At 43.8% G+C, this 25,714-nt stretch overlaps 3 protein-coding genes across 8 annotated transcripts in view; 1 reads left to right on the forward strand and 2 right to left on the reverse strand.

Annotated features, from left to right (window-relative positions):
• LOC110491843 overlaps positions 1-2,076 on the reverse strand; it is a 90,329-nt gene extending 88,253 nt beyond the window's left edge. The window contains exons 1-2 of the mRNA XM_036945771.1: positions 1,908-2,076; positions 94-1,735 (exon numbers count right to left, since the gene is read on the reverse strand). Coding sequence (XP_036801666.1) covers positions 94-1,734 — 1,641 coding nt within the window. The 5' untranslated portion in view covers position 1,735; positions 1,908-2,076. The remainder of the gene's footprint in view (positions 1-93; positions 1,736-1,907) is intronic.
• A 433-nt stretch (positions 2,077-2,509) lies between these two features.
• LOC110491043 (peroxisome biogenesis factor 10) lies at positions 2,510-9,478 on the reverse strand. Its single transcript, XM_021564419.2, is given in 9 exon segments — positions 2,510-3,121; positions 3,418-3,557; positions 3,731-3,892; positions 5,121-5,354; positions 5,357-5,467; positions 5,469-5,527; positions 5,629-5,695; positions 9,176-9,231; positions 9,367-9,478. Coding segments are annotated over 7 exon segments (663 nt in total). The 3' UTR covers positions 2,510-3,121; positions 3,418-3,557; positions 3,731-3,868.
• Positions 6,101-25,714, forward strand: part of plch2a (phospholipase C, eta 2a) — a 184,269-nt gene continuing 164,655 nt past the window's right edge. For 2 of the 6 annotated variants that reach the window (XM_036946740.1, XM_036946741.1), the window contains exons 1-4: positions 6,101-6,232; positions 7,287-7,368; positions 18,710-18,787; positions 19,225-19,880. In XM_036946740.1, coding sequence (XP_036802635.1) covers positions 19,754-19,880 — 127 coding nt within the window. In that variant the 5' untranslated portion in view covers positions 6,101-6,232; positions 7,287-7,368; positions 18,710-18,787; positions 19,225-19,753. Of the gene's footprint in view, positions 6,233-7,286; positions 7,369-9,502; positions 9,715-14,465; positions 14,663-18,709; positions 18,788-19,224; positions 19,881-25,714 lie in introns of those variants that run through there. The other 4 variants (XM_036946738.1, XM_036946739.1, XM_021565647.2 and 1 more) reach the window with 4 other exon arrangements.

Genomic DNA, 25,714 nt, shown 5'->3' on the forward strand with positions numbered 1-25,714 from the left:
CACACACACACAGCCTGTTATGACACACACAGCCATATAAATAGACATACACAAGAACACGCTCAGCAAAGGTGCTTAAGTGTGTCAACGTACCATAGGCAAGGACTGATGAACTGCAGACAGATTTCTTTCACCCAGAAATTCACCACTGGCACCTCCTGTCAATGTATGCAATGTGCCTGTGTGTGTTGTAACTAATGGGTCGATCTGACATTGCCTTTCAGGAGTAGTTGACCCAGGAGTTCTTCTGCCATGGCTATGGAGGAGCAGAGAGAGGTCCTCTCTGTTGTATTGGCTTGGCGCATTCGGAGTGCTTCGCTTCAGGTGAGCTGCCCTCTCTCTGTCCGAGAGGGTAATTTGACCCAAATTCTTAGTGATTCCAAGTCTTTCTTCCCACAAGAGAGAATGTGACACAGCTGGATTACTTGTTGTGACTCTCGGCACCTCAAACAAATCCTCCACCCCTTTTAAAGTAGGGTAAAACCTATGCACAGTGCCCACTGAATCTGACTTAGCTTGACCTGAGAATTCATTGGACCATTTTGTATTATGCTCAGGGTACTCTGTGCTGTTTTGTCTACCGCTGAAGCTATACTGAGAGAGGCAATCTGAGCCACGCATGGCCGACGCAAAAACATGAGTCTTCTTTTCTGCCTTTCTTTCAGCTTTCCTCCATGGTTTAATGTGTGCCTTCACTGATACACTAGGAGAATGGATGTTTGTTGATTGTTGTCCAGCATTCTTTGCGATTTCGCTTTGAAGATGGAGTTCAGAGAACTCGGTTTCCCTGTTAGCCTTATATAGACTTGTGGAAGACCCATCCTTGCTGGTAGAACACCTTCTGCCCCCTTTGTGACAGTGGATGATGGAGCATGACATTTTTGCATTGCAAGAGATAGAGGGCCTAGGCCCATGAGATTCGTGATCTAAAGGAGATCCAAGATTCAGAGGAGATAAGGCCAAGTCTCCAGAGGTATTCAGTGCCTGGGGTAGTAGGCCTAGATCCACAAATGATAAGCCGATCTCCAGATCCAACATTGACCTATGCAAGCTCGCAGATCTCCAGGAGGACTCTAGTAGATCCTGGAATGTTGACACGTTTTCATTCTGCTTCGGACAGGCAGGCTTTACATGTTCCCCCTGACGCCTGTCTAGCATGTCGAGGACTTCAGGGTAGAAAGGAGCATCTCCGGGAAAGGTAGAACCTAGTGAACCGCTGTTGCATTTTTGGACAAAAGAGACACATTCTCTCTCCACTGGCTGTTGACGTCCCCTGCCCCATTTCCCAAGCCAATTGACACAGTTGCCACCATCACCTCGACCCGCAATTGAGCCATAAGGATGACCAGAGGTCAATGAAGCACCCCCTTGTAACCGAATAGGAACAAGGATATCCCTGTCAGTCAAATTGACCTCTGACCCTTTCTCCTCACTTCCCTGATGGGACAACTTCCCAAGCTTGGCACTCCAAGCAGGACCACGTTCAGTGTTGCGGCTCAGGTTTCTCGGTCTCAAGACAGGCTCAGATGTGTGCCTGTCCAGCACCTCATCAGAGACACTTAAGTAGGGAGGCCTATCTTCGTTGAGAGTAGAAAGGAGGTCTAGTAACTGGTCCACTTCATTCTCCCCACAGACAGACAGGTTTCTTTGGACCAGGGGCCTCCTGGGCACGTACTTTCTTTGAGACAATCCCTCAGACTGCCTCCCCTGACCTCTCTGGGAATGCCAAGCCATTCTGAAATGTGGAGCGGAACATATAATTCAGACCTAATTGCATGATTTATTAATTTACATACTAGGCAGCCTATCGTTTGGGCCAAACATTTGAATAAAGCATTACATTTAAATACAACATTTGTGTACATAATGTCCATTTGAAAGAAATGATAAAGGTCCAGGTTTCTTACCATAAACTGTCATCTATTCAGCGTTCGTTCACGGTTCTATTGCCTTAAAAGCACAGATTGTCTACTGCTGCCTGGTGAACACATGGCACCCCCCACTAAGCGGATCAGAGGCAGATTATTAAAAACACAGACTACACACTTGTAAATTGGCTGGGACTTCCTATATCAACTGTCTACACATGTCATCTTGTCGCAAAATAGTTACAAATTGACAAAGTGGAAAGTGCATGAACATATCAAAACAAATAGCTAACTGCTGCTAGCTGGCTACCTTGGTTACAGTGTGCAGCTGAGCTTTGATTAACGTTACCTGGCTAACGTTAGCTACCGGTAAATTACCCGTGGTAGAAAGCTCACATTGAACTAAGATAGTTATTATTGGTAGGTTTATTTTCCAAACCAGTTCAGAATACAATTTCATGAAGGAACCATTTAAAGCCAATTTTCTGGATTCCACTGACCTGAACCAACTCTTCCGTTCGCAGCCAGTCAGTAGCAGAAGCATTGCAGGCTGGAGCTAAGACGTGACTGATCCACAAGAACAGCCATAGTGTCAACAAGCATTACAGTCACCACTTTATCAATAAAACAAGACACATAAATAATTGCACAGTTGTTTATTACAAAAGTTGCATAGTTGATTTATATTTTATTACGTTTTAATTCAGATAAATTAGACTGATACAATCCAAACATGATTCATATGCAAACCATTTCAAAATGAATGATTGCTTAATATAGTACACTGCATTATGCATGCCCATAAAATATATAAAACAAGTATATTAAAGAACGAAAAATATACACAAATGATTCCAGTGTGTATCCCTGATACAGAATGAAAGAGCTGAGGACAGAGCTTCACAATAATATTCTGAAATATTACAAAAACAATTTGAAACGCTTTATCCATTTTGTTTCACACTGGAGATAACTTGACAGAGTTTTCAGCAATATCTGAATCAAGGTCCCAAAATAAGATTTCTAGGCATTCTCTGAAGTGAGATGCTATTTGGAAGTAACTTGAACAGAGATAGCTAAACTCTAAGAAAGACAAAGGTGTGTTTAACGATTCAACAGTCCAATGTGGCGATCCAGTCATTTAGAAAGTGAAGCCATGTAACAAAAGGCACGCTAGTGGTTCTGGAAACGAGTAGTTTCTCAGGTAGACCAGTCGAGGAGGCTGGAACTTCTCACGACACAAAGGGCACTGTCTGTGGAGGGAGAAAACAATAGTGATGCATTGCATTTATAGTTTTTTAACTTGGTTTCATAGCACTGACCCTCTGACATACTAGATATGTGAAATATTTGTCATTCTTTATACCCCTCCAGTCCTGTCAGACATACACAAGTGCCTGCAGGGTAGAGGTCATTTCTGGACTGTGCTACTTTTATAGTAGTCATAGCCCCTTAAAGAACATAGTACATAGTGTTTCTCACACGTACATAGTGTTTCTCCCATATAATAAAATAGAACCGTAGTCATTTAATGCATCTATGGTCTCACCTTGGTGTTACACCACTCTGTGATGCACTCCCAGCAGAACAAGTGGCCACATGGGGTAGAGGTTGAGTGCCTCCTCTCCTCTATTCACAGGATACAGCGAGATGCACAGGGTGAGTTGGGCTCTTCTACAGACTGGAGACCTGGACGGACGGACACACACTCTTATGGGTTAACTGTAACACGTGTATTTGCAAAATTCATATGCATACCTCAATCACAATGAAAAGGATGCATGGGGCAATTGTATCCCTCTTGCATCATTCTAATGTCCTCAAACACTTCTGTAACATCTACTATTCTTCCTGCAGTGTACCTGGAAGGCAGGTTCCTGTGTTGTCTCCACTACTGCTGGGCTCTCTGTCGGAGTTTGTTGAGCTGCAGGGCCACAGTGAGGGCCAGCTGCAGCAGGGAGACCACGCCCAGGAGCCTGTAGCTGCTCCGGATGGCCTTGTCAACCCCCGTCACACACCCAAAGCTAACCGTCCGGGGAAAGAAAGAATGGTGAGAAATAGCATGCCGAAGCATACACTAGTAACATGGGTCATAATCATTAGGCCACACAGTACCAAAACATTTTGCAACAGAAAACAAATGCGCTTGAGGGATTGCCTGAACTTGTAAAAATAAATAGCTTTTATTTTCCATTGCAAAAATGTTTTCTATGGTGTGCACTACTGAATGGAGAAAAACAGCCCTTTAAGGCTTTGCTTCCCTGGCAACTGCTTAGGTCCTGCCCACCATGGGTAAAGAAACATTTTCAATTTAGTGCTGTGTTAAATGGCTAAAAATATAATATTTTCATATCATGTATTCTATCTACAACAGAGCTGATGTCTGACGAAAGACCTATGAGGAACCATGTCAAATTGACAAAACAAATCACTTTTACCACTTATTTCAAGCTACGAAGCCAAGGTGGTGAAAATGTTAATTCAATACAACAACTGCATGCAGTACGGTGTCCTGTGCCACTGATGGGTTCATGTCTCGTGGGAACATTACCAAATGCGTTTACCAAGAGCTACAACTTTCGTTAAGTGTCATGCTGTAGTTGAGGCAAGGCAAGAATTGGCAGTTATTCAACATAAATCAGAACTATTGTTGAGAAAACGACATCACCACTTTGTGTGCAATTAAAAGACGTTGCCCAACTAGTTGTCGTCGATAACAGATTAGAATAACTGGTTTTCTGGTCAGGATGGACTGCATCACCAAAAGTCATTGAGTGACTCAAGTTGCTTAGCTAGCTAAGGACTTTGAACGTGACAAGCTAGCTATTTTCCAACACAGGCACTCATTTGATAACCCAGCTAAGCTATCTAGCTAGTTATATATCTAGTCTGAATAATCATTTTTGGCTTGTTTGTCAATCTGTAATGCTAGCTAGATATCCAGTTCCAACCTGCTTGGCTGCCCACGCAGCCTGCTAGCAGTGAGCAGCAAGCTAGCTAGATTTATCTAGTACAGAAGAGACATTATTCAAATCAGTTGGAGATTAGTAGTGGTGTAGCAAAGGATCTACTATCCAACCATTTGGGATTGTATTTATAGGTTTTAAACCCCAAAATATAGCTTCTTAATGTCAAGCAAAACATATTCTGAAGCTTTCTTTACCCTTTGTGGTAGTTGCAAAGGTTAACAATGGGGCTCACGTCATTGACACGAATCTCTGTTCCTTCATAGGTTCACAAACAAATACCCACATAGCGGATGCTGGCCGTCTTGTTCCCCAGGTGGTAGAAGGCCCCGCTGATGTAAAACAGGGCCACATGCAACCGGTGGATGATGGAGAGTGCCGGCTGGAGGGCCAACAAGACCAGCATGCACATCCTCCTCTGGGGCTCCGTGAGCTGCCCCACCACCCTCTGGACCCAGGCTCTCATCCAGGCTCCAGGGACTGGCCACTTCTGCTCTCCGGCCTCCCCCTCCCTGGCTTTCCTCCCTTGTCTCCAAGCTCATTCTCCAGGCACACCAGCAACTTTTCCAGCAGGTAGGGAAACAGGCTGTGGAGATACACCTGGGCTCCTTGTCTGGCACGGGACAGTGCCCCCGCGCAGGGTGGGGTCCACCTGGATGATATTGACATACTCTTCACCCTACATCTGGTACCCTGGATGACACATGAAGGGACAGGGAGAATGTGTGGTAAAGACATGCTTGCATATCAGGTTTTACACAGTACTACGGGGGTGAAGTTGTTTGTTTACCTACCTGAGAATGTGGTTAAACCACAGTATGCAAGGTCTGACAGGAGTTTGATCTCTTTTCTCCAATGCAGCTGTATGAGTAAAGGGGGAAAAAAAGAGTAGCTACTGTAAGAATAATATAAATACACTACATGACCAAAAGTATATGTGATGTGACAGATGATTTTTGGTACCGTTCTGTGAGCTTGTGTAGCCTATCAATTCGCAGCTGAGCTATTGTTAAGTTTCCAACAGCACTTACAGTTGACCGGGGCAGCTCTAATAGGGCAGACATTTGATGAACTGACTTGTTGGAAAGGTGGCATCCTTTTGACAGTGCCACATTGAAAGCCACTGAGCTCTTCATTATGGCCATTTTACTGCAAATGTTTGTCTATGGAGATCGCATGGCTGTGTGCCTAATTTTATACACATGCAGCAATGGGTGTGGCTGAAATAGCCGAATCCGCTAATTTGAAGGGGTGTCCACATACTTTTGCATATATAGTGCATCATAAAGCAGGACATGACTGACTAGCATAGCTATGTTCTAAATTGTCATGTAAGTTATCGGTCTATCCTACCTGCCTGCAAATTCGCGTTCCTGTTCCTCAGACAGTGTTCATAAGGTTCGTCCTACTGACTTGCGCGAAGCAATTGTGGCTGGTTTGGAGGGACGAGAGGCATTGCTAGAGTCTGGCTGCTAGCTAACTTAGCAAGCACTCAGTTGCTTGAATGACTGTAAATTCACGCCAATGAAAAATAATCAGTCCATTTCTGTAACTGTCAGACTAAGACATCTTCCCAGTTTAGCATAGTTATTCGACTTTCCTATTGCCTATCGAGACAGTTCTGTAAACTAGCTCCACATATAGTACAAAGAGCTACGACTGATGTGTTAGTTCTAAAAAAATATTCACGGAAAAACCTTTGACTTGAAGGAAACAAACTTCTGTGGCCACAGCGCCGTGCGGTGCTAGGAGTCCTCGCGTCTACGACTCCTAGCTGGACACAACGTATCCATTTTTATATCCATAAAAATATTGTTGTGTCATTTTAGCACCGGTGTAACAGTACCGGACTTACTGAACTTCCATACTGTACGTGAACTTGTGAAACGTCATAACAAACAACGATATGAACAGTATAACAGAATAAAATCAACATCGAATTTTTCCCAATTTGCTGGCTTGAGGATTCGAACCAGCGACCTTAATCGCTAGACTACATGCTGGATTCATTAACTAATATATTGTACACGTTTATTTTGTTATTACTTTTAAGTTTTTGACAGACATGTCCCTTCCCAAACTTTCATAGCTGGGTCACATTTCCTTAACTGTGTTGAGTGTGCTCAATCATCCTGCCGCTTGCCCTACCCTGTAGATAAGTTGTAGAACCAGTTTCTTTGTCCCTTCAATTCAGCTACCTGAACCAAGCTGTAGCTGTTCCGCTAGGTGGTGAACACCTTTTCTGTGCTGCAGAGGGCAGGTACCGTTCTGAGAGAGCCGCTCTCAATAAGAAGAGCTGGTAGTAACCCTTAGACAGTTAGAGTAGCGGAAAAACTTTGATGAGTTTACTTACAGGCAGCTGCAGACAAGGAAGTGTGTCTACAGTTAATGGGCAGCTGCTGATGTTTTTCTCTCCCCCCTAAAGTTGTGGGATACTTGTGACTTCTTACAGATGGAGGCTAGATGGTGCAGGGTGAGCACACTGCTCGTTGGCAGCACAGGATGGGACTGAAGTGCCAGAGTAGACTACAAAGGTAAGTCTGTCAGTATTCCTCTGTTGGTTTTATCAGCATGGCAGTCACTGCACTTAATTCACTGGAGAGGTTTCACTTGGCGACTGAACACTAACATTCCACCATGCAACCAGATAAAGGACTAGACTAGAATCTGTCCCACTTTATTGTGGCCTCTTAGCCCACTGCCCCATGCCCATCACAACTGCACAGAATTCCAGCTTGTGCGAATCAAAATCTCTTTATAATTGAATAGAGTAGTAGAACATCTGTGAATAGAGTTGTAGTGCTCCTTTGATGAGGTTCGTGTTTGCTGTTGACTGCTGGGTGAGTCATTGATCTCTATTTGCAAAGCACAGGATCCTCAGGAGACCCCAACCCACTGGGCCCACACATTTCAATTAAATGACATTGAACTAATGTGGAATAGACATTGAATTGACGTCTGTGACCAGTGGGAAACAACCCAATGAGGAAGGAAGCACTGGAGCCGGCAGCACAACACCTGCCAAAGAGATAAAACAGCAGCTTGTTTGGCCCCACACTAGTTTCCATGATTACCTCAGGTGACATCTGGTTAGGATATATCCAGCCACTGAACTAATTGCTTTAACGGACACTGGCATAAGGTCGGAGTACTAGGCACTTAGTAGTCTTTTCTCACAGCAGCTGTGAAAAGAGGCTAGGCACTGTGCTACTTCTGTTTCACGTTTTAAACAGACCACAATCTGTAGCAGTCCGACAGTGATGTTTGTTTTACAATGCAGCAACATCATAAAGTGTCATAGGGTGTCTTGGCCATGCCCAGACATAGTCTCTTCTTAGGCACATCCAGCAGGACTTTTCCCTCTAAGGAAGGCTACATATGTGAAGCCACATCACTGTGTGTGTGTCTACGTGCGTGTGTGCCTGCTTGCATGCGTGTAGTGTGTGCGTGGTTAAGGCTAGGATAAGGCTGTGGTAACATTGCCATTGTGTTCGTGGAAGATTCATTAATAAGGTAGCAGAACTGTGGGAACAAAAAAAACAAGTAGCAGTTTCTCGAACAACATAATTGTGAAACATATTTCCGTATAGAATGAAAATCATGTTACAGCATGATATACCATTGACATGTATTATAGACACTTGATGTTCCTTTGATGATGCCAACGGAATATTAACCAATGCAAAACATATCGCAATGCTTTTATATGTAAGAAGTACATTTCTGACGGACCTTTTCTAGCCTGTGATTACTATATTATTTTTCTCTTGATTGTATTTTGCCACATGCTTCCCTTTTGAAGTTTGCATGACCTTTCCAGCTTCAGTACCCTGCACAGTAGGGCCGTCCAAATCGGCCACGGGAAAGTTAATTTGACTCTCGAACACGCCACTAGCAAACAATGTTAACTATGCTGCTCTGACATTGCTCGTCCATATATGTATATATTCTTAATTCCATTCCTCGTTTAGATTTGTGTGTATTGTTGTTAAATAATACTTATTAGATATTACTGCACTGTTGGAGCTAAAAACACAAGCATTTCGCTACACCCGCAATAACATCTGCTAAACATGTATATGTGACCGATTTGATTTGTGTGTGTGTGTGTGTGTGTGTTGTCCCTCTGCTTAACTTAGCATAACAGACCTGTATCAGTCCATTGTAATAAATAGGCTACTCTCCTTATCTTCCTACAATCACAGCATGACCTACTCCTTCCCTGAAATGAAAACATTTCTAAAATGCTGAAGTAGTCAAATATTGTCTGCAAAAGTATTAGTCTCAAAAGAAAACATGCTATAGAAGGAAGGACTCACTCAACAAGGAAAGATGTCTTACCCGTAGCCTATTGTTAAATTGTTTCAATTTCCATCTTGATCTAATCTTGGTGACAGCTCATGACGGTACGAGCAGAAAAAGATTCAAATGAATTTGAATCAATCTCCCCTTTGTCAAAGAGTAGTAGCACAGTAGGTTTCTTTCTTTGCTTGCCACAGGGGGCAGAGAGATTTGTATTGGTGCATGCTCACCACCCACGGCTGACCCCACCCCACCCTTTCCTAGGCACAGGTACTGGCCCTCCCCTAACAAACCTTGGGCTTTGCCCTCACATGTCCTGTCTGCGTTGACGCACACCAGCATGAATACCCGCTATAGACAAAGCTCATGGAAATGACATAACTCACTTCCGGCTGTTGCAGTGAGTAGTGTGTGCTGCTTCTCAGGTGTGGGTGTGAGGGATTTTACGGAGGTGTGTGGGGATAATAGTTGTAAAGCTGTCCAAGTGGGGGAATTTCCCAGGATGCCACACACTAAAACACACCAACATCAAGGCTAGACTTGGCTGTGTCCTCTGCCTCTTATTTCCTCTCAGAAAGGTAATGTCATATCACCGTTCTTGTTTCTTGTTTCTTGCCTGTCTTACTTACAGATAAATCAGTGCTGTTGCTCACCACAAAGGTGTGGCGAGGGCAAGTCTACTTTTACTATCTAGCAGGGATGGACTTCTATTGGTGAAATAATCTTTCCTGTGCAATTCAGGTGTGGGTGTGTTGTGTGCTTAGTCTCTCCCTTGTGGTTTGTACAGCCAGACGCCATTCAAACAAGCCCAGTTTAAGTCAACTATTGGGACTGTACTGTATCATAACCCCAACAGTCTTTAACAACAGTGCTATTTGATTGGAAGAGCAGGTTAGACATCCTTTGTGGAGTTTTTGCGGAGTTTAGTCATGCGGTGTAGGTTTTCACCCCTTTGAGGTTTTTAGGGGGGATTTTCTGGCTGGCGCTGAAACTCAACACCTTATAGCTGGGAGAGTGAGGAAAAACAAACATGTAACCCGCTGCAAAGGGGAGGAGGCCCAACTGAACAGGAGACTCCATGTTACTTCAGGGGTCTGATTTCTCCTGTGAACACACTCTTTCCTCTGTTGTTGTTTATACAACCAAACCTGTAATTTATCTCGCAACTTTAATTCACCAGGTCCTTGCTGTATATGAAAATATGTTCTCTGTCAACTTACCTAGTAAAATAAAGGGTTAAATAAATAAAATACAGTAACAAGTGTCACTGAGTCCCATGTGTTGGTCTTCAATGCTAGAGTGGCAGAGCTAGCCTTGCGGCGCCGCAGGCTAAAGGTTGATGTGCTAAGAGGCTATAAATCAGCTGTAAACCAGTGTATTTAGTGAGGAAATACCGTTTCCACTGCTGTCATCTGCCAAGGTAGATGTTCCGTGTCCCAGGAAACACATGACTTCTTGCCGCAAGCCTGATGAGGAGACAGTGGGTTCTGTACATATGTCATCATTATGGGGGCGAAATATACCTTTCACTTCATTTTCACATTTTCACTTAGTCATGCATTGATGTCAGTGAGAGACCTTAAGTTAGGATTTGCCCCTTTCAGTTTAAAGACAGTGATTCCTATGTAACGGGTGGGTAAGGAGGACCAACTGTTGGGTGGTAGCCAGTGCCGCCTCTTCACAATTAATTAAAGACTGGTCTGTGGCAAGAACCATTATTTAGTTAATTTTGTGGATTAAGCCTGCATTAGGAACATTTGAAAGGCGTTTGGAGAGGTCACAACACAATGCCAAAAAAGTTATTGAGTTACTGGTTTAATGTATAACGCCAACTGTAACATATTTTGTTATTTATTCTGAATGTACATTTTAGTCATTTAGCAGACGCTCTTATCCAGAGCGACATCCAGGAGCAATTAGTGTTTAGTGCCTTTAGTCAAGGGCACATTGACATATTTTTTTCACCTAGTCTGCTCTGGGATTCATATCAATGACCTTTCGGTTACTGGCCAAACGCTCTTAACTGCGAGGCAACCTGCCACACTGTAGTGATGTGAATAATAACGTTAACGTATAGCAGTATCTAACAATGATATCAGATCATGTGAGATCATTTACACAATTTGGAGACGCAGAAGCCGAAAGCCATGTCTGAATATACCGTATGTGCCTGTGTGTTTTTAACTTGGGCTCTGAAGAAACTCAATGAATTTTACCTCAGCATCAGTCTGTGGTGTACGGTGGAAGCCTGTTTTGTACCAGACCCATTGTGTGTGTTCTGTAAAAGTAACGTTGTAGTAGTTACTAAAAGTGAAAGAGCCATTGTGTCCGCAGCCTTTGACCACCAGTGTGGATAAAACACACGGATAGAATACTTGTAAAAAACAAAAGCTTCCCCCGGATTAGCTCTCTGTCACAAGAAGACACAACAGGGACCACAAAAGTACAGTACTCGTGTAGTAGGCTAGTTGGTACCGACACCGAATGTGCTGTAAACAACCAAGGAGACAGACTCCCAAATGCACTACATTAAGGAATAGGGTGTCATTTGGGACTCAGCCATAGTGATGGAAGTGTCAAAGCTCAATCTGTCTCTTCGGTGGTTTATGGCACAATCGGTTTCGGTTACAACTCATCTACTACACGAGAACTGTACTTCATTTTGTGGTCTGTGTTGTGTCTTGTTGTGACATTGAGATACAGCGTTAAAAGAGGGGAAGCGGTCTTACAGGTATAGCCGTCTTTTATCTGTGTGTGTGTGTGGCATAACTCTGCTCTTGGAGCAATTCTACACATTTTGCCATGGGGTGGAGAAAATCTTTGAGTTTAAAAGCTAGTTTCCTGCAATTCTACACATTTTTGACATGGGACTGGGTGAAACAAATGCACTTTCAATGCTAATTTCCTGCAATTGTATACATTTTGCAATGGGGCTGAAAGAACATTTTAGTTTTAAAGCAAATTTTGTCGTCATGCGGCTGTATCAAGACACTAGGTGAGACCCAAATGCAGACACAGGAGGCAGATGGTTGGAGTTGTTTAATAAATCCAAAGGGAATAGGCAAGAGAATGGTCGTGAACAGACAAAAGGTCATAACCAGATCAGAGTCCAGGAGGTACAGAGTGGCAGGCAGGCAGGCTTGAGGTCAGGGCAGGAAGAATGGTCAGGCCGGCGGTAACAGAGTTCAGAACAGGCAAGGGTCAAAACCAGGAGGACTAGAAAAAGAGAGAAGGCAAAGCAGGAAAAATGGGAAAAATGCTGATAGGCTTGGAAACATACAAGACGAACGGGCACAGAGAGACAGGAAACACAGGGATAAATACACTGGGGAAAACAAGCGACACCTGGAGGGGGTGGAGACTATAACGAGGACAGGTGAAACAGATCAGGGCTGAGAGATCGTTTTTTGACAGTTTTAAAACTAGTTTCATTGCAAATCTACACATTTTGTCATTGGGCTGAGAGAAAAATTGCTGTAGTGGTGGGTGGGTCAGCAGTTTGTTCACCTGCACCTGCCTGCAATTGCTAATAATCCATCTGCAACCGCCCGACTATACAGTATATGATAAAGTGAAAATCGAAGGCCCGCACCTGACCCTAACCCACTAATATAGAAAATGCGCTGTAGGCTACAGTCAGCGACTGCAGAACGATTTTTTTGGAACTGGGGGAAGGATTTATTTAGCCTGATTTAGATATGTTTCGGTAAATAATTTCTGACATTTTGGTAGGCTATTTGTAAGTCAACTTGTCTATAGTCAGATGCATGCAGCTTCTCTTCTGTCATTTGTTGCCCTAGAAGGCTAAATAAACCATTGCTCACCAGAATGTCATAAATTGATAGAATGAATGATGTCATCTTGTTGACATTAGTAGTGTTTCCAGTGTTCTCTGACATCTCTGATTTGTAGGGACCGGGGATAAAATGCAATAACATTTAAAAAAAAATCTTTGTAAAGAAATAAAAGGCTGTGAAAACGACCAAACATGTTTCTGATAAGCTTTCAGTTAAATATAGACTACCATCTGTAGAGGTGCTATCTTAACTGGCATTCACATTCTCTCAAGACGCTGAAATAAATCATATTTCTCCAGTCCTGTCGGGGAGTTCATATTAAGGCTATGTGAGAGGTGTCCAGATTTCAGTTTCCATTTAACCCATCTGAACAGTAGGCTACAGTTCCATTGACGTGCCATAGAACTTGCCATAGAACTTTGAAGTCCCATCTTGATTATGATTACACACTAATGGTGGATATGCAAAATGAATGAAAGAAAAACCTCAATGTAGCCTACAGACACTGTATAAATTGCACAAGAATGACACATTTATGGATTTAAGGTATTGTTTTCTCTTTATTCAGTTTGCCCGCCGCCATTCCGGCCTACATCCACACAATATTTAATGACCCTAAACCACGTGTCAAACTCATTCCACGGAGGGCCGAGTGTCTGTTGGTTTTCGCTCCTTCTACATGATTGATGAATTAAGGTCACTAATTAGCAAAGAACTCCCCTCACCTGATTGTCTCAGTCTTAATTGAAAGGAAAAAAACAAAAACCCGCAGACACTAGGCCCTCCATGGAATGAGTTTGACACCCCTGCCCTAAACCCACCCGCCCCGCAGATCACTAATTTGCGGTTTTAAAACAAATTTTGCCATGGCTTTTGAGTGATTAAAAAATTATAACAAAATCAATGGGGGCCCCATGCCATTTTGGGAATTTTAGATTCTCCCTGTCTACTTTATATTTTGGTGATTGTCAGTTCTCAAAGATGATCGTATTTAAAAACATATTACTCCATTTTTATACATTATATCTGGTCATTTAAGTATACACTGGAAACATTTAACATCCTAAAAAAATATTTTCAAGATTAAAAATCAAAACAAAAATAATTGAATAAAACTAAAAAGTGGTAGTCACGATTTGCATATAGGGGAAACACTGAGTGCGCTATAGGGAGTAGTGTGTCATTGCGAGTGAAGAGGGAGTGAGAATGTGTTCACCGTCCCTGCACTAATAGAGAGTAAACATCCTGGGTTGGGCTGAAAGAAAGGGAGACAGAAGCTCCTCTCCCATAGAAGGATTTGTCATACTCTTGGCAAGAGCCCGTTCGTGGGTGGGGTTAGGTGCATTTTCCCCTTCCCAACACACACACACAAAAACACACACAATCAAGCATTTCTGTCTGTGTGAGGCAGGCGTGCCCGGGCCTGCACTCAAGACAACCTCTGTTCAGTCTGACCGCCCTCCTAACAGTTCTGAACACGTCTCAGCCCACCAGCCAGCCAACAGCCAACCCCTGAGTTTAACCCTCACCCTCACTACACATTGTTCTCTATACCTGGGAGCAGTAGCATTACAACACAGCAGCCTGTCCTCACAGACAGCACAGTACTGGCAGCTTAAGAAGGACTTTCTTGTAAAGGAGTAACAGTATTTACTGTAAGCCATTGAAGCCATCGTCTCCATGGTTGGATTAGTTTGAGGAATGTGGCGCGGATGCTAGCGACATAAAGGTAGATAAACATCAATTGTTTATGTAAGAAGCAGAGTGGAGAAGTTGCGTTGGTTGGAAATGGGTAATTGGAGTGGGCTACTGTGTATTTGTGCATTAAGTTACTTCAGCTAGTATCAGATAATTAAGATTTGAGGCCTGCAATCTGAGATGTTGATATAATACAGCCAGCAGCATTTTTCCTCTCCAATCTCATTCAAACCCAAACCAGGTTAGAGACACATGGCTGTAACAGTCATGACAAAATCAGAGCTAAGGCACTTGGCTCCTGAGACATCACCACCTGTATGAGTGTAATTACCAAGAGCCAAACTGCTAAGAGCCAATGATGATTCATGTCATATTTTCTCTCTTGCGCTCGCTCGCTGTCTTTTTTCTTTTTAAGGCTTGTCCTTGTAATGTGTGAATTGGTTTATTACCACTCCCTAATAAGGATCTTTGGGGACTGTGTGTGTATGTGTGTGTGCGCATATGCATGTTTGCATTGGTGTTGTGACACTACTAAGTATGTGGTACATTTAGTGTGATGTGTTCATATATAGGTGTTGTACAAAACTTGCCCTCCCCTGCTCTCGGCCTTAGCAGACAGTAAGTCTAGGTGTCTCGTCTGGTGCCCGCTTGAAGATACACAGCCACTGATCTCCTCTCTTGACTATGAATAGATAGAGATTGCCGTTCTCACCAACACAGTGTATGTGCTCTATTGAAGATGAAAGGTATTTTTAACCTGGAACTGAGATTTATTCCCTCCAGCCTGTTATGAATAACTTGTGAATTTACAAGTCTCTCACTCGCTTTCTCTCTCTCTCTCTCTCTAATTGTGGTCCTCTGTAGCTCTATTGGTAGAGTATGGTGCTTGCCTCACCAGGATAGGGGTTTTGGTTCCTGGGACCACCCATACTTAAAATGTATGCATGACTAAGTCTCTTTGGATAAAAGTGTCTGTTAAATGTCATTTTTATTATATATCTCTCATTGATATGCATCCACATTTGTATCAAAATACCCTATGATGTTTAAAAAAAATGTATTTCACCTTTATTTAACTAGGTAGGCCAGTTGAGAACATTTACAACTGCGACCTGGCCAAGATAAAGCAAAGCAGTGCCACAAAAACAACCACACAGAGTTTCACGTAAACAAACGTACAGTCAATGGGGATGACCAGTGAGATATACCTGCTGGAGCGTGTGCTACGGGTGGGTGTTGTTATGGTGACCAGTGAGCTGAGATAAGGTGGAGCTTTACCTAGAAAAGACTTACAGTGAGGGAAAAAAAGTATTTGATCCCCTGCTGATTGTGTTTTCCCACTGACAAGGAAATTATCAGTCTATAATTTTAATGGTAGGTTTATTTGAACAGTGAGAGACAGAATAACAAAAAAAATCCAGAAAAACGCATGTCAAAAATGTTATAAATTGATTTGCATTTTAATGAGGGAAATAAGTATTTGACCCCTCTGCAAAACATGACTTAGTACTTGGTGGCAATCAGAGGTCAGACGGTTCTTGTAGTTGGCCAACAGGTTTGCACACATCTCAGGAGGGATTTTGTCCCACTCTTCTTTGCAGATCTTCTCCAAGTCATTAAGGTTTTGAGGCTGACGTTTGGCAACTTGAACCTTCAGCTCCCTCCACAGATTTTCTATGGGATTAAGGTCTGGAGACTGGCTAGGCCACTCCAGGACCTTAATGTGCTTCTTCTTGAGCCACTCCTTTGTTGCCTTGGCTGTGTGTTTTGGGTCATTGTCATGCTGGAATACCCATCAACGACCAATTTTCAATGACCTGGCTGAGGGAAGAAGGTTCTCACCCAAGATTTGACGGAACATGGCCTCGTCCATCGTCCCTTTGATGCGGTGAAGTTGTCCTGTCCCCTTAGCAGAAAAACACCCCCAAAGCATAATGTTTCCACCTCCATGTTTGACGGTGGGGATGGTTTCTTGGGGTCATAGGCAACATTCCTCCTCCTCCAAACACGGCGAGTTGAGTTGATGCCAAAGAGCTCCATTTTGGTCTCATCTGACCACAACACTTTCACCCAGTTGTCCTCTGAATCATTCAGATGTTCATAGGCAAACTTCAGACGGGCATGTTTATGTAGCCGACGAGAGCATACAGGTCTATAGGTGGTATATAGGCTTTGGTGACAAAATGGATGGCACTGTGATAGACTGCATGCAGTTTGCTGAGTAGATTGTTGAAGGCTATTTTGTAAATGACATCGTCGAAGTCGAGGATCGGTAGGATAGGGTATGTTTGGTAGCGTGAGTGAAGGAGGCTTTGTTTGCGAAATAGGAAGCCGATTCTAGATTTAATTTTGGATTGGAGATGTTTACTATGAGTCTGGAAGGTGAGTTTACAGTCTAGCAAGACACCTAGGTATTTGTAGTTGTCCACATATTCTAAGTCAGAACCGTCCTCAGTAGTGATGCTAGTCGGGCATGCGGGTGCGGGCAGTGATCGGTTGAAAAGCATGCATTTAGTTTTACTAGCGTTTTAAGAGCAGTTGGAGGCCACGGAGGAGTGTTGTATGGCATTGAAGCTTGTTTGGAGGTTTGTTAACACAGTGTCCAAAGAAGGGACAGATGTATACAGAAAGGTGTCATCTGCGTAGAGGTGGGTCAGGGAATCACCCGCAGCAAGAGCGACATCGTTGATATATACAGAGAAGAGTCGGCCCTAGAATTGAACACTGTGGTACCCCCATAGACTGCCAGATGTCCGGACAACAGGCCCTCTGATTTGACACACTGAATTCTATTTGATAAGTAGTTGGTGAACCAGGCGAGGCAGTCATTTGAGAAACCAAAGCCGACAAGAATACGGTGATTGACGGAGTCGAAAGCCTTGGCCAGGTCGATGAAGACGACTGCACAGTACTTTCTTTTATCGATGGCTGTTATGATATAGTTTAGTACCTTGAGCGTGGCTGAGGTGCACCCGTGACCAGCTCGGAAACCGGATTTCACAGCAGAGAAGGTACGGTGGGATTCATAATGGGCAGTGATCTGTTTTGTTAACTTGGCTTTCGAAGACTTTAGAAAGGCAGGGCAGGGTGGATATAGGTCTGTAACAGTTTGGGTCTAGAGTGTCACCCCCTTTGAAGAGGGGGATGACCGCGGCATCTTTCCAATCTTTAGGAATCTCGGACGATACGAATGAGAGGTTGAACAGACTGGTAATAGGGGTTGCAACAATGACGGCAGATTTAATTTTAGAAAGAGAGGGTCCAGATTTTCTAGCCCAGCTGATTTGTGCGGGTTCAGGTTTTGCAGCTATTTCAGAACATCTATCTGGATTTGGGTGAAGGAGAAGCTGGAGAGGCTTGGGCAAGCAGCTGCGGGGGATGTGGAGCTGTTGGCCAGAGTTGGGGTAGCAGGGAGGAAAGCATGACCAGCTGTAGAGAGATGCTTAGTGAAATTCTTGACTATCGTGGCTTTATCGGTGGTGACTGTGTTTCCTAGCCTCAGTACAATGGGCAGCTGGGAGGAGGTGCTCTTATTCTCCATGGACTTTACAGTGTCCCAAAACTTTTTGGAGTTAAAGCTACAGGATGCAAATTTCTGTTTGAAAAAGATAGCCTTTGCTTTCCTGACTGACTGTGTGTATTGGTTCCTGACTTCCCTGAAAAGTTGCATATCGCGTGGACTATTCGATGCTAGGGCAGGGTTGATAACGCACTGTGCAGACTGGCAGGCTGGCAAGTATTATCCAGGATAAAAGCGGCTGGTATCTGTGCTAAAGGTAAAGGCCGCTAGCAGTGGCTAACAATGACTAAATATCTAGTACCTAATTAGCTGGTTAGCTTCTGATGGCTAGCTTCTGATGGAAGTTCTAGCTATAAAGTCTAAAAATTGCAGATCCGTATCACATTGGGTGAGGCGGGTTGCCGGAAGGTATATTTAATTTAAAAAATGGAAAAAGAGATTTGAAATATATACAAAAAAAGACGCGGGAGAACGACAAACAACGTCTGTAATGCTACGCCATCTTGGAAATAGAAGTATCTTGCACTTAGATCTAACTGAATTTTCTTCCTTGTCTAGGTCTTCTGTCTGGCCAAATCTGCTCACATGATGTGTCCTGAATGAAACTTGAAAGCGTTTGCAACAACGCTAAATTAGGTTTGTGGCATGGCATATGATTTGAGTTTAAAAGCACATTTGAGGGTTTTTTTCCCCAAAAGGAGCTCAGTGGCCTGTAAGCAGACAGAAACAGTGGAAACTGGTATTCACAATCTCCATGAGTGGGATATTCTATGTAGCTATCATAACGCTTTATCCCTTCCCGATTCCCATTTATATTTCATTTTTTGCTCCATGTGCACCCACACCAAGGAAACGAAATGGCAAAGTATATTAATGTCATCTACGTAGTTTTTTCATTTGTCAGGGACCAAGCTCAACAAAGGTATAGCAGTTTGCTATCTATGGTGTGGTCTACGTATTCATTTCATGTGACTCATTTGATACTTGCCTAATCATGCAATCTGTTATTTTGTGTTTGGTTGTTTCGTCTCAAGAGCTCTTACTAACATCTCCCGTCTGTCTCTGGTCAACAGGTGCTACTTGTTCTCTGTGTCTCCTGTCTCATCCCCTGGCTCCTAAGCCTCTTCACGTTTGGTTTGCCACGCAGCCCAGAGACACTTAGTATCCAAGGCTGAAACAGTGCTGTAATCAGATGGATGTCATCACTGCTCATCACTGCTCTCCTGTCTCCTCCATCTCAATGGAAAGTGAAATTCGGGACTGACTACTGTGGTGACCCTCCCTTCTGTTTGATCCTTGACCTTTGAACTGGGACCTGTGTTCTGTGCTCCAGGCAACGAGGTGGCATATCTCCCTCCGCTCTGCATACTTTTGGAAACGTTCTGGAAACATTGTTGACACAGTTTTAGGCCTCCTAGTTGTGTTGATGTTTCGAAGCAAGCTTAGACTAAACAGACAGCTGTCCCTTTTACCCTTGATCAGTCTATTGAAACTAACAACCTAAGCCATATCTCCCGATTTGAGAGCACACTTTCCTGAAGTAATACACACACATCTCAAGTTTCCTGTATCCTGGTCCTGGAAGCTGAAGCGTGAGTCGCCATGGCGACGGACTCTCCCAACCCCTCCCTGAGGTCCAGAGTTACCATGATGACGGACAACGACTCCTACGTGAGCACGGCCAGCCTCCCCTGCTGCCACTTCCTGTCCGCCAATGTCCTCAACGTGGGTAAGTCAAACCATTTCCTGTTTCCTTCATAAAGCTGCCCAGTGCCCACGACAGGTTGGCTACTGTACGTGTGAGCGTTTCTGAGGTCCGTGGCTTTGGATTTTGGTTGGTTTATTTATTTATACTTCTATAACAAGTGTGAGAGAGTGTGTGGGAGAGAGAGAGAGAGAGAGTCTGTGTGTGAGTGCTGTGCACATGCAATTGATTGTGTGTACGTTTTTTTTTGCTGTTTTGGGGATGATCATCTCCACATCTCCACGCCTGGGATAAGGAGTATTTCAGACAGACATAACAGAGAGTCAGACCCCATACTACTGAGCCTGCTTTGTTCCAGTATGCCTGCCTGAGACAAAGCGAGGCAGAGAAAGAGAGCGAAAGACATCTTAAAGCCCACACATGAGCCCACACATTCCCAAGCTATGTGCCAAGCATCTTGTAGTCTGACTGTTAAATGACTCTTTCTTTAGTTATGTAATTTACCTGTAGTCTAGGCACAGTTTATACAACGTGGTATAGCTGCTGTAACAGGGTCTATTCAATACCATCTCAATTCAATTCAGGCTTAGTTCAGGAATTTGATTCACCATGAATGAATGATGTGTTATTGTTCAGTTGGTGAATTTAACAGAAATTGCCAGCTGGATAATTATAGGCTAGATCAGTGTTTCTCCTATTTTTTTTCAGCAGCTGTGGCAAAATTAGTGTAGAGATTTTTATTTTTTACATTTTTTAATGAACTGCTCTGTGTTTCCAGATTTCTATGAAATATGACCTATAATGACAATGAGTGAAAATATTTTTCCTTCCAAAAAGTGGAAAAGCAGCTTTTTTGTGTTGGAATGGTGTTGGCGCACCCCAACAACAGAATGGTGTGAGCATATACTGTACAGGTCATATAAAAAATTTGAATGCGAATAGACTGCTGATTGGCCAGCTCAACCTCCTTTAGACCGCTGATTGACCAGCTCATCCTCTTTAGACCGCTGATTGGCCAGCTCATCCTCCTTTAGACTGCTGATTGGCCAGCTCATCCTCCTTTAGACCGCTGATTGGCCAGCTCATCCTCCTTTAGACTGCTGATTGACCAGCTCATCCTCTTGAGGAGTATTACATCATACTCTTTGAGGAAATAACAAGCGTTCTTGAAAGTTTGAGGTGTGGTTTTTGAAGGTTTTTTTCTCTCTCCAATTTATGCTTTGGCCACAAATATAGGACAAGTCAACAACATGATTTGGGTATGAGTTAACAGAATATGAGATATGCCATTTTCACTGGGGAATTACTTTAATGCTAATTTCCTGCAATTCTCCAAATTTTGCCGAGGGGCAGTGAGACATTTTTGGTTTTAAAGCTAGTTTTCTGCAATTTTACACATTTTGCAATGGCTTAGGGTATGTTGTGTTCTTATGCTATCTGAGTGACTCGAACAAAAAAAAAAAACATACCATGACATTTTTTTTAAGGTTTGATTCTACCTGACTTTCTAGTTTTATTCTGGTGGTTGTTAGTTCTCAAATTGGATCTTATTAAAAATATATAGCTCCATTATCTGTTCCACATACAATATCTGTTTTTAGTAATTTAAGTTGAAAACACACTGGAAACGGCCACAATTAGCAGCTGCGCCCCGCCGCTGTTACAACAAGCAGTGTTTCCCCTATATTCATGTATGTTCAACTATTTCTTTCCAGAAGTGACTCATTTCTCTGTATTAATTTGTCAACAGCAGTTGTGTAAGAAACAATGACTGAAATAGAGTTGTGCTTTATCGTAATCCCCGAAGGACATTCTTTCAAGCAGGAGTAGAAATAATACTCTCCTTATTTGTCCACATTCCTAGTGTGAATAGAGATGATTGGGATATTTTGCTCTAAAGCCTAGTTTACAGTCAATTACTTTTTTATCTAGTTTTACAGTCAATACATTTTTCCTCTAGCTTTACAGTCAAAAAGATTGGCTCAGACCACGGTTTAGATCGAAATCTCAGGTTTGTCCTAAAGTCAATTCATAAGTCTCCGCTGCATCGTGACAGCTGTATGCCCTGGGAGTTGCAATGCTCACTGTAGAGTGAGCGAACTCATTGCAAAGGTCACGGGAGGATTTGAAGTGAGCATATGCACCGAATTCAGCTCGATACATTGTTCCGAAGCAGCGCAGCTGAGTTAGCGAGGAGCGTTGGTTTTGTATTTATCTGCATTCTGAAAAGGACACGGACGTCACTCAGCCAGACGGCAGATGCTTTGGTGAACAATCCACCTTTCTCCTTGCTTTCGTCAGACAATAGAAAAGGTACCCTACCAGGGCCCATAACAAGACAAAGCTTTTCAGAATTAGATAACGCTATGTTCTGTTTTTGTACTCCAATTTCAGCTGGTGTGTTCCTAGGTTATGCGGAATAATAAAGTGATGTTTTAACATAGCAATGTGTAGCCTACTTTTAGGTTATTTAAATCAAAATCAAAATCAAATCAAATTTTTGTGTCACATACACATGGTTAGCAGATGTTAATGCGAGTGTAGCGAAATGCTTGTGCTTCTAGTTCCGACAATGCAGTAATAACAAGTAATCTAACTAACAATTCCAAAATTACTGTCTTGTACACAGTGTAAAGGGATAAATAATATGTACATAAGGATATATGAATGAGTGATGGTACAGAGCAGCAGAGGCAAGATACAGTAGATGGTATCGAGTACAGTATATACATATGAGATGAGTATGTAAACAAAGTGGCATAGTTAAAGTGGCTAGTGATACATGTATTACATAAGAATACAGTCGATGATATAGAGTACAGTATATACGTATGCATATGAGATGAATAATGTAGGGTAAGTAACATTATATAAGGTAGCATTGTTTAAAGTGGCTAGTGATATATTTACATCATTTCCCATCAATTCCCATTATTAAAGTGGCTGGAGTTGAGTCAGTGTGTTGGCAGCAGCCACTCAATGTTAGTGGTGGCTGTTTAACAGTCTGATGGCCTTGAGATAGAAGCTGTTTTTCAGTCTCTCGGTCCCAGCTTTGATGCACCTGTACTGACCTCGCCTTCTGGATGATAGCGGGGTGAACAGGCAGTGGCTCGGGTGGTTGATGTCCTTGATGATCTTTATGGCCTTCCTGTGACATCGGGTGGTGTAGGTGTCCTGGAGGGCAGGTAGTTTGCCCCCGGTGATGCGTTGTGCAGACCTCACTACCCTCTGGAGAGCCTTACGGTTGAGGGCGGAGCAGTTGCCGTACCAGGCGGTGATACAGCCCGACAGGATGCTCTCGATTGTGCATCTGTAGAAGTTTGTGAGTGCTTTTGGTGACAAGCCGAATTTCTTCAGCCTCCTGAGGTTGAAGAGGCGCTGCTGCGCCTTCTTCACAATGCTGTCTGTGTGAGTGGATCAATTCAGTTTGTCTGTGATGTGTATGCCGAGGAACTTAAAACTTGCTACCCTCTCCACTACTGTTCCATCGATGTGGATAGGGGGGTGTTCCCTCTGCTGTTTCCTGAAGTCCACAATCATCTCCTTAGTTTTGTTGACGTTGAGTGTGAGGTTATTTTCCTGACACCACACTCCGAGGGCCCTCACCTCCTCCCTGTAGGCCGTCTCGTCGTTGTTGGTAATCAAGCCTACCACTGTTGTGTCTTGATGATTGAGTTGGAGGCGTGCGTGGCCACGCAGTCGTGGGTGAACAGGGAGTACAGGAGAGGGCTCAGAACGCACCTTTGTGGGGCCCCAGTGTTGAGGATCAGCGGGGAGGAGATGTTGTTGCCTACCCTCACCACCTGGGGGCGGCCCGTCAGGAAGTCCAGTACCCAGTTGCACAGGGCGGGGTCAAGACCCAGGGTCTCGAGCTTGATGACGAGCTTGGAGGGTACCGAATGTAGAGCTGTAGTCGATGAACAGCATTCTCACATAGATATTCCTCTTGTCCAGATGGGTTAGGGCAGTGTGCAGTGTGGTTGAGATTGCATCGTCTGTGGACCTATTTGGGCAGTAAGCAAATTGGAGTGGGTCTAGGGTGTCAGGTAGGGTGGAGGTGATATGGTCCTTGACTAGTCTCTCAAAGCACTTCATGATGACGGAAGTGAGTGCTACGGGGCGGTAGTCGTTTAGCTCAGTTACCTTAGCTTTCTTGGGAACAGGAACAATGGTGGCCCTCTTGAAGCATGTGGGAACAGCAGACTGGTATAGGGATTGATTGAATATGTCCGTAAACACACCGGCCAGCTGGTCTGCGCATGCTCTGAGGGCGCGGCTGGGGATGCCGTCTGGGCCTGCAGCCTTGCGAGGGTTAACACGTTTAAATGTCTTACTCACCTCGGCAGCAGTGAAGGAGAGACCGCATGTTTTCGTTGCAGGCCGTGTCAGTGGCACTGTATTGTCCTCAAAGCGGGCAAAAAAGTTATTTAGTCTGCCTGGGAGCAGGACATCCTGGTCCGTGACTGGGCTGGATTTCTTCCTGTAGTCCGTGATTGACTGTAGACCCTGCCACATGCCTCTTGTGTCTGAGCCGTTGAATTGAGATTCTACTTTGTCTCTGTACTGACGCTTAGCTTGTTTGATAGCCTTGCGGAGGGAATAGCTGCACTGTTTGTATTCGGTCATGTTACCAGACACCTTGCCCTGATTAAAAGCAGTGGTTCGCGCTTTCAGTTTCACGCGAATGCTGCCATCAATCCACGGTTTCTGGTTAGGGAATGTTTTAATCGTTGCTATGGGAACGACATCTTCAACGCACGTTCTAATGAACTCGCACACCGAATCAGCGTATTCGTCAATGTTGTTGTCTGACGCAATACAAAACATGTCCCAGTCCACTTGATGGAAGCAGTCTTGGAGTGTGGAGTCAGCTTGGTCGGACCAGCGTTGGACAGACCTCAGCGTGGGAGCCTCTTGTTTTAGTTTCTGTCTGTAGGCAGGGATCAACAAAATGGAGTCGTGGTCAGCTTTTCCGAAAGGGGGGCGGGGCAGGGCCTTATACAGTATGCGTTGCGGAAGTTAGAGTAACAATGATCCAAGGTCTTTCCACCCCTGGTTGCGCAATCGATATGCTGATAAAATTTAGGGAGTCTTGTTTTCAGATTAGCTTTGTTAAAATCCCCAGCTACAATGAATGCAGCCTCCGGATAAATGGTTTCCAGTTTGCAAAGAGTCAGATAAAGTTCATTCAGAGCCATCGATGTGTCTGCTTGGGGGGGATATATACGGCTGTGATTATAATCGAAGAGAATTCTCTTGGTAGATAATGTGGTCTACATTTGATTGTGAGGAATTCTAAATCTGGTGAACAGAAGGATTTGAGTTCCTGTATGTTTCTTTCATCACACCATGTCACGTTAGCCATAAGGCATACGCCCCCGCCCCTCTTCTTACCAGAAAGATGTTAGTTTCTGTCTGCGCGATGCGTGGAGAAACCCGTTGGCTGCACCGCCTCGGATAGCGTCTCTCCAGTGAGCCACGTTTCCGTGAAGCAAAGAACGTTACAGTCTCTGATGTCCCTCAGGAATGCTACCCTTGCTCGGATTTCATCAACCTTGTTGTCAAGAGACTGGACATTGGCAAGAAGAATGCTAGGGAGTGGTGCACGGTGTGCCCGTCTCCGGAGTCTGACCAGAAGACCGCCTCGTTTCCCTCTTTTTCGGAGTGGTTTTTTTGGGTCGCTGCATGGGATCCGCTCCGTTGTCCTGTTTGTAATGCAGAACACAGGATCCGCGTCGCGAAAAACATATTCTTGGTCGTACTGATGGTGAGTTGACGCTGATCTTATATTCAGTAGTTCTTCTCGACTGTATGTAATGAAACCTAAGATGACCTGGGGTACTAATGTAAGAAATAAC

This window comes from Oncorhynchus mykiss, chromosome 16, assembly GCF_013265735.2.
Source record: "Oncorhynchus mykiss isolate Arlee chromosome 16, USDA_OmykA_1.1, whole genome shotgun sequence".
NCBI classification, from domain to species: Eukaryota; Metazoa; Chordata; class Actinopteri; order Salmoniformes; family Salmonidae; genus Oncorhynchus; species Oncorhynchus mykiss.